A 9509-nucleotide genomic window follows, 5' to 3' on the forward strand; every position below is an offset into this window, starting at 1 on the left:
TTTTTGAAAAAAAATTCTAGAATAAATTTTTAAAAACCAAACCAAACATGTCATAAATATTTGAATGATAAAATTGTCTTTTTACCCTAATTCAGAAGAGGACTAGTCCAACACTCTTGTGTTCCATCTCCCCTTAGGATATGGTAGTCCCATATATGGCGGACTAATAGTCTGGTCAGACTGTAAATTTTCAACCAAAACAACGGACTTGGTGAAATATTAGACATGGAGTCCAATTTTGGGGAAATATTAGACATGGAGTTTAATCCCATACTTTCCAAACAAACACTCTTATAAAATATAACCAAATAATTTTTAGGTGATACCATCTAAAAAAATAGTTTTTAAATTATAACCAAAATAATATCATAACTAATATTGTAACTACAATGTGTATGAATAAATCATAATGAAATCATAATTGACACTTTAATATGTCATAACTAAATACCACAAATATCGTAATTAAGGTACATATGATATATATTCCATAAAATTTCTTATATTATATCACGTGAGATAAAGCGTGAATTAGTAAAAAGCAAGAAAGAAATTTTTTTTTTTTTACTTTCATTTTGTAATCACATGCTATAAACTTAAAATGATTAATAAAGGAAAAATATTGATACCTGATGAGAAATAAAAATGTTAGACTGTAAGAATTTCATGGATAAGAATCGAAGTAGAATTTGATATAAAATGGAAGAAAGTGTATTTATCCTATAGTACAAAACAAAACCATATGGTGGTCCATATCATATGAAGCATTGATAGGACAGAGAAATGCCTTGCCGACACATGCCTACAACTATTACAATTCACGCGCCTTGAATTTTCCTTTGGAAAGCCGTTATGCGTGGATCCAATGGGTCGTTGGAACGCAAGACTGGCCATTAATAAATGCTACTTTTATTGCATTTCTTCCTGATAATCTTTCTATCTCATTTACATATCTTCTTCTTCGTTTGAGCCCTTTCTTATACCCAACAATGTTGATCTCATGGACTGCTATATAAAACGATTCACCATGTATTTTCTTCGATTTTGATTTTCTTTTTTTCCTTTCTTTTTTTGTGTTTTTGGGTTTTGAAGATCAAAGATTTAAGGGTTTGTTCCTTTCTGTCACATTCGTTTCTCCTAGTTTTGTGGAATTCTCGGAGAACCTGAGTAGTGGAGATTTGTGGTGATCTGAAAGAAGATCAGAGATGGGTATAGTGAGTACTATAATGGGTTTTTTTGGATTTGGTATGGGAATTTCAATTGGGCTGGTAATTGGGTATTATCTCTTCATCTACTTCCAACCAACTGATGTCCCGGTCAGTCTCTCTCTCTCTCTCTCTCTCTCCACACTTCAGACATTTTGATTGTTTTGTTCAAGTTTGTTTCTTCTTCATTTTTATTTGACTTTTTTTCCCCATTGATTCTCATATACGCATCTGTGTAATCAATTGTCTATAATATCAATCTGTAAACGACAGGAAACTGCCAAATAAAGTCCAATCTCATGTTGGGTGTTGTCATATAACACCATGAACATATTTCTATGGATTGTCATCTTATGTGATCCACATGAACAATTTTAGAGGATCATTGGAAAGAATTATCCATCAAAATCTTTAGGCTTGAGTGGATTTGAAGTGGTAGGACTTATATTGTATGTCATCTTTTTTATGGTTTTTGTCGAGGTGATATGGTTTTTTGTTAGTTGAGTGTGATATAGAGTGAGAAAAGTCCGATCGAAAAATTTGAAACTTGAAAGAAGAAATTTCGCCAGTCACTAGTTGCAATTTCAATGACATTAGCAGAGAGCGGAAATAGGATAAGTCCATTGGTTGGTTGTGTTATCACAAGGGTTGACTTCTCGTCTGTTGTGCTTAGTGTTTAATCTTTTATACAGCCGGCCCCTAATCTAGATAAAGGGTTGTGTGTGTGTTAGGTAGCCTGATAGCTAGCATGTAAAAATCTCCATCAAATCCGTTATGAACATGAATGCTAATATGAATATGCGAGACTGAGCACATAGCCCTTGATAGAGTTGAATGGCGAAAAAGGATTTGTATAGCCGACTCCACTTGATTGGGACACAAAACTTAGTTTGGTTTAATTTGGTTTGGTTATTGTAAGCAAGGGTTGTTACATTTCTCAATTTTTCTTTAAGTTGATATTGTACAGTCATCAACCCCATCTTAAAACAATTTGAGATGATTTTTTCAGAGCTGATTAAAAACTGTGTATGTGATTTTCTGTTCCAACTGGTACTCTAAAAATTCACATAGTATTGAGCGGCAGGGCAGGAAACGATTTGATACTGTTGGTTGGTTCAACCTCCACTCATTATTATATGCCTCAAGCTTTGTCAATTTATTTTGTTTTCTGTATGTATTGTTACAATCTGTTACTGAGTGGTATTGTCCCTAATTGTCCTTCCTGCATATCTATCCAATACATACATAAGGCAGTAAAAAAGGAAATAGAATTGATGCTAGCATCCAGTGGTTAAGATAATCGAACCTTTTTTATTGGTCTTCCATCTCTTTTGAAACATTTTCAGGATCCTGTTATTCGTCCATTGGTTGAGCAAGACTCTCAAACTTTGCAGCGGTTGCTTCCAGAGATACCTCTCTGGGTGAAAAATCCAGACTATGACCGTGTAAGCAGCTGTGACTTCCCAAAAATATACTCGGGCATCTATAAACTTATTCCTACTACCTATTGACTATTGAGTATTCTTAAAAATATTGTATATACACATTCTTGCTGCATATTCATGTAAGATTCTTATAGTTCTAGTTTTGCACAGGTTGATTGGCTTAACAAATTCATTGAAACAATGTGGCCTTATTTGGACAAGGTATGTTTACTTGGACAAGCACTAAAATTTTTGGAGGTTTCTGTTTTCTGTATTGACGGTTTAAGGTCCCTCAGGCAATCTGCAAGACTGTGAAAAATATAGCAGGGCCCATTATTGCCGAGCAAATTCCAAAATACAAAATTGATTCTGTTGAATTCGAAGCACTGAGCCTGGGCTCCCTACCTCCTACTTTTCAAGGTTGACTCTCCTTCTCTCTCAATGTTTCAATCACACTTGGGTGCCATAAAGTTACACAAATATGAGTAAAGAAGTTTCACTCTTATGCCAGTATTTCATTTGACTAATTATTGTGATGCAATGAGAAGCTGTGCATAATTTACATTATTGCAGCTCTTTGGGAATCTATGTGTAAGGTCCAATGGTTTGAAAACATGTTAAATAAGTGAGAATTCATGTAACTTGTTTTTATGGGAAACAAAATATAAAATGTTGAATACTTGATGCCATTTCATGCCAGGAATGAAAGTGTATCTCACTGAGGAGAAAGAGTTGATAATGGAACCATCCATGAAGTGGGCAGGAAATCCTAACATCACCGTTGTAGCTAAGGCATTTGGGTTGAGAGCCAGTGTTCAGGTATTTGCTTGTTTGTTTTTTGTTGAACAGAGAAATCGATAGTTGTTAAAATTAACTAGTTGGTGTTGAAGAAATTCATAGTTGTAGAACTGCTTTGTTGGAAAAACTAACCTATGTGCACAAACAGTTGCAAAATGTTTGTGCTCTCTCTCTCCTTTTTTGACGAGTGGATGAATGAACATTAGTTTATAGGGAGAGATCACTTCGTTACTTATTTGTATTCATTAGTGACTGTATGTTCCTTTGGAGTATTTCAGGTGGTTGATTTGCAAGTATTTGCCTGTCCACGTATCACCTTGAAGCCATTGGTCCCAACTTTTCCTTGTTTTGCCAAAATCTTAGTATCTCTCATGGAGAAGGTACGTGGTAATGAAAAGTGGTAACTTCGGTTGATGAGATGTTGGATTAAGGGTGTGTATGGATCAAAGATTTGTGGAATGAGAAGAAACATGAGGGAAAAGTGAATGGAATATAAGCTAATTTTTTTTCACTTTTTATTTTTCTTTTTCCTTTCATTTTCTAAATCTCTCCTCAAATCCTTGAATCAGCAGACACAGCCTTAGGATATTTTTATTCATCATCAGATTTTCGGAACTGCATATGGGCTTCATATGTAACAGTGTTTCTTTTTTACTGTCAAAAGTTTGATTCTCTCTCTCTCTCCCCCTCTTGGTCTGAGTTTGCAGCCTCATGTTGACTTTGGTTTGAAACTGCTAGGAGCAGATGCTATGTCCATTCCCGGCCTTTATAGGTTTGTCCAGGTATGTTAATTTGGTTTCCTTTGCTACTATAACTCATTTTCTTTAGAATTCATTTTATTCTTCATTCACGTGTTAGGCACATCTTCGTTGTATAAATTTCAAAAGGCAAATACTAAGGAGTCCCCCTGGGGCATTGTTTAACATTGGAACTAAGCTAAAAAGTTTACTGGAAATAAGTGAAAAGTGTATTGATTTTAATAAAAATTGCATTAAACTCAGTTAAAAGCGCCTCGTGTTCTTCAATTCTTGTGTCTTTTTCATGTACCCTAGGGGCACTTGTTAGCAACACCCATTTCAGAAACGTGCAACCGCATGTGCAAAGAAGTCGTTTTTATCTAAAAAACACTTTAGTGTTATTATCATTATTTTTAGTGGATTATTTCTTTGATCATCAATTAACTGCTCCAATGATGGAAACCATGACCATATTTCTACATCAAAATGCTCCTTTAATTTTTCCATTTTCGTATGAATCCCAAAGTCCACTCTGATCATTTATATTCATTATTTTGGATTTTGATTTGGCTACTCATTATATTTTATTATTTTTTGCTTCAGGAGCTTATCAAAGATCAGGTTGCTAATATGTATCTATGGCCCAAAACCCTTGAGGTACCAATTATGGATCCTGCAAAGTAAGTGTATATTTCTCTTGCTTTCACTTGGAAAACATTATTTTCATCCCCATTATAAGTCTTTGCTTCGGCTTACACTTACTTATGATTTGGCAGAGCCATGAAGAGACCTGTTGGTATCCTCAGTGTGAAGGTTGTGAGAGCAATGAAGCTTAAAAAGAAAGACCTTTTGGGTGCATCAGACCCTTATGTAAAACTGAAACTTACTGAGGACAAACTTCCATCGAAGAAAACGACTGTGAAGCAAAAAAACTTGAACCCTGAATGGAATGAAGAATTTAATTTGGTTGTGAAAGATCCAGAATCTCAAGCTTTAGAGATCAATGTTTTTGACTGGGAACAGGTATATTCCACTTTCTTTTCTTTTTTTTCATATTTATGATCAAATAATGAGTCAGTCTGTGTATTTTCTGGTTCAACTTGTAGGAGAACAAGGACAAAATAGTCTTGTGTCTTTTCTTTGTTGAATAATTTTGTGTTTTATATTTTTATTTTTGAAGATGAATGAATAAGTAGGCTATGAATGCAGCATACTCTTAAAACATGGTTGATCAGTTTGACCTAAATACAGAAGTTGTTCTTTCATTCTTTTTCATTGTTTTGCTTTTCAATTAGGTCGGCAAGCATGACAAGATGGGCCTAAATGTAGTACCATTGAAACAACTTACACCCGAAGAGCTAAAAGTAATGACTCTTGATCTGCTGAAAAACATGGACCCAAATGATGCTCAAAATGAGAAGTCACGTGGGCAGATTGTTCTTGAATTGATGTACAAACCTTTTACGGATGAAGAGATGCCAAAGGAAACTGAAGATTCAGATACAGTAGAAAAAGCTCCTGAAGGAACTCCTGATGGTGGTGGTTTGCTTGCAGTAATTGTCCATGAAGCTCAAGATCTGGAGGGGAAGCACCACACAAATCCCCAAGTGCGTTTACTTTTTAGAGGAGAGGAGAGAAGAACCAAGGTATGTTGTAGCCTATCAACACAATGTTTGTTTGTTCATGATGTACAATTATTCGTTGCATAATTTTCTTGGCTGATACAATGAGCCAACTCAAAACAACAAATGGACCACATCTATCAGCAATCCTTCAAATGTTTTATCATGGTTTTAATGTTCGTCTGGCATTTATGCAGCCTGTGAAGAAAAACAGAGATCCCAGATGGCAAGAAGAGTTTCAGTTCACACTAGATGAACCACCGACTAATGACAGAATTCATGTGGAAGTAGTTAGCACCTCTTCAAGGATGGGTCTACTGCATCCCAAGGTACACATTGCCTCATTGTTTGAATACAGTACTTTTTGCTGAAACAATATAACATGATAGGGGTGAGCGCGGATCGGTTGCGGCCACGAAACCTCCAATCCGCCATCCGTCCGCCAAATTGGCGGATTGGAAAAAATCAATCCGCATCCGTCCGCCAATCCGGCGGATGCGGATTTGGCGGATTGGCGGATGGATGCGAATCGGTTTGGCGGTTTGAAATTTTACAAATTTTTGACATACAAAAAAAAAATATATCTAATCTCAAATTTCAATAAAAAAAATTTCAAAATTCACATCATAGATTATGTGTACAGATTTTTTGTTGGAAAGATAATGAGGGAATGCTGCACTAACCTATTGCCTCTCTTCAAGTCAGATCTCAAGTAGTTAATCCATCTGAGTCTGCAGCTTTTCCCACACTTAAGTAACCCTTCAAAACCATAAATAAAAAATATAAGACATACCAATCTATTGTATTGCTTAGCTATTGCACTGCTGTTGTGACATACCAAATCTAAATTGTATTGCATTTTTTTTATAGCACAGAATATGTAAGACAGAGTATACAAACAAATTACAATAAGGTTAAGCACACATGGGCTCAACCATCCATCAGAGACATTGAAGATCAAATGATTTTCATATGTCATATGCAATTTTCTCATATGCCATCATATGCAATTTTCTCATCAGAGTAATCTTCTTATCTTTTTATTGTTATTTCTAAAACCATAAAATATTTATTAAGCATATATCAAGCAAAGTTAAGGAGACTTGAACTCAAAACATGTTGCTTCAAAAGTCTCACCGGTAAGCCACACGAGTCAGGATCCTCTAGAGTGATTTTTCGTAAAGTGATTGCAAAGTAATAAGATTAGGTTTTGAGAGTTGGAAGGTCAAATAATTAGATATCCTCAATTTTGTCAAAATTAATTCTCAGTCATTTAAAAAATTACTCTAAAAACACTTTACGAAAAATCACTCTAGACAATCATGATTCAAGCTATACCACTTTGAGCCAAATGATCTCATACTTAATCACACATGAAACTCAACTAAAACCACAAAGAATTTCACTAAGATTCTGAAAAAGACTTAAAATAAAGAATGAGACTTAAAAACAATTTCAGTTGTGGTTCTTAAAAACAATTTCTAATCACAACTTTATTGGATATTTTTTAATAAGTATTATATAATTACTAAAATTAAAAAAAAAATATATATATATATATAATAGGAAAAAAAAAGAAGAAAAAAACCATCGTTGCAACAACGTAATTGGAGAGAATTGACAAATGTTCACTTCACAGTAGTGGATTGACCTTATTATCTACCATGAATTGAGCCTAAAGAATCCACCAACAAAATTTGGTAGCTTTCCTCAACTAAAAAATAATTTTAAAAAAAAATAAAAAATTGGTAACTTAATTTATTGCAAGATCCATAATTTGGTCAAAACCTACAAAGTGATGTTTGGCCAAAGCCAAACAAAGAAAGAAAAAGTTCCCAAAATCAAATCATAATGAGATACGAAATATTTGTCAATCTATTTCCCTCTATTGAAAACTTATGTTGACAAGACAAAGACGAAAAGCAACCCTCTCAACTTACATATATAAGTTTGATATAGTGAAATGTAAAGAAGAGTAGAAAATCTCACTAGCATTCTTGGGCATAGACCTCCAAGAACCTTCCCCATTAGCTTGAATGTACTTGGTCAAGATCTCATCTTCTTCTGCAGTCCATCTCCCCCTTTTCAACCCCACTTTCTCACAGCAAGGTGCTCTTCCCATTTCAATCTAAAAAAAACACACAATTGATCACCCAACTCACTCAAGGTCTGTACTCCACTCCTTAGATAAATGGTAGAAGAGAGAGAAAAATGTAGTAGAGAGAGAGAGAGAGAGAGATACCTCAGTAGAGTAGATCGATCGTCGTTCAGTGCAAGCAAATCGTCGATCAGAAGTGTAGATCGTCGGTCGTTCAGTGTAGATCGTCGGCCGGAGGTTACTGTCGGACGGTAGGGTAGGGTAGAGAGAGAGAGAGAGAGAGAGTCTCAGCATGTTGGTTTGTGAAGGAATTAGGGCCAATTCTAAACAAAAGGGGACTGATGCGTGTATAAATTTGGGGGGAAAAACGAAGGAAAAAAGAAAGGCACGGGCGGGTCGGGTTTACGGAGTAAAATGGCGGATCACCCGCCACCCAACCCAAACCCGAAAACCCTGAAATATTCAGCCCGCACCCGTCCGCCAAGTACCACGCATCCACCCATTTGACGTCGGGCCGGGCCGGGTCATCCACTGCACGGCCCTATATCATGAGTACAGATTTATCTTCTTCTCCTCTTTTTCTTTTTTTTTTTTTTTCTTTTTTTTTTTTTTTTTGTCAGATTGGAAATGAATTCCTTGAGGAATGATTTTCTAACATTTTGAAACATGGACTATTTTCCCTTGTTATAGGTCTCGATTTATTGTTTTGGAGAATTCCTTGATGGACTTCAAACTTGTGCATCCTTTAAAAGTTCTTTGCAATTCACCAAACATTCATCATCTTCTCATCTTCTAAAGGGCCGTTTTAGGAAGCTCTTCTTATGAAGCACTTTTTGGAAATGGGCTTTCTAGAAACTATTTCTTATGAAGCATGTCTTTGGGGAAAATCCATTTCCAAGAAGTGCTTCATAAGAAGACCTTGAAAAGGCCTTTTAAATATGATAAATGTTTGGTGAATGATTCTGCCAAAGTGCTTCCACTCACAGTAGCTTCGGCTAAATTGACTTCCTAGAGAAGTACACCTACAGGAAGTCAGTTTGTTTACTTTCACCAAACACAACAATCTAATGTCAGAGGAATTCTCAGCCGAAAAGCCCATTTGGGAAGCAATGCCAGTCTTTTGTGGCTTTCACATGTTCAAAAGTAAATTTTAATTTGGTGCTTATTGTTTGTTTGTTTGTTTTTTTTTTTTTTTTTTAGTAACAAGAGGAAAGAGTTGCACTCCTAACTCCAACCCATATTTTTTAGTTGTGAAAATTCCATGCATACAGCAAACCACTGAAATTTCTCATGCTTTTTTTTTATGTTCAGGAAGCTCTGGGTTATGTGGATATTAACCTTTCTGATGTTGTTAGCAACAAGAGAATCAATGAGAGATACAACCTCATTGACTCGAAGAATGGTCGGATTCAGATAGAACTGCAATGGAGAACTTCAGCTTGATGACATTGAATTCCCCACAATTCGGGTTTTTGCAATCATGTCGGGGAAAACATTTGAATACAGTTTTCTAGTATCATACAATAAATCTATTTTCTTGTCTTTGTATCCACTTTAGTTCTTACATATGCTCTCATAAATTACTGTAATTAACCTAGAAAAGCAAATAAACACCTTTTTGTAAA

General features: G+C 35.4%; 1 protein-coding gene across 2 annotated transcripts; it reads left to right on the forward strand.

Annotated features, from left to right (window-relative positions):
- The first annotated feature begins 724 nt into the window (after positions 1–724).
- Positions 725–9509, forward strand: LOC114275164 (synaptotagmin-2). Of its 2 annotated transcripts, none has more exons than XM_028217166.2 (12): positions 725–1316; positions 2552–2650; positions 2801–2851; positions 2926–3049; positions 3330–3448; positions 3706–3807; positions 4135–4209; positions 4768–4844; positions 4941–5187; positions 5460–5810; positions 5984–6115; positions 9196–9509. In XM_028217166.2, the coding sequence occupies exons 1-12, from the start codon at positions 1206–1208 to the stop codon at positions 9325–9327; spliced, it is 1620 nt and encodes a 539-aa protein (XP_028072967.2). In that variant the 5' UTR covers positions 725–1205; the 3' UTR covers positions 9328–9509. The 2 variants fall into 2 exon arrangements, with proteins under 2 accessions (XP_028072967.2, XP_028072961.2); XM_028217160.2 differs by lacking the exon at positions 9196–9509 and adding an exon at positions 8575–9027.

Source organism: Camellia sinensis, chromosome 6, assembly GCF_055761805.1.
Source record: "Camellia sinensis isolate YWXY chromosome 6, ASM5576180v1, whole genome shotgun sequence".
NCBI classification, from domain to species: domain Eukaryota; kingdom Viridiplantae; phylum Streptophyta; class Magnoliopsida; order Ericales; family Theaceae; genus Camellia; species Camellia sinensis.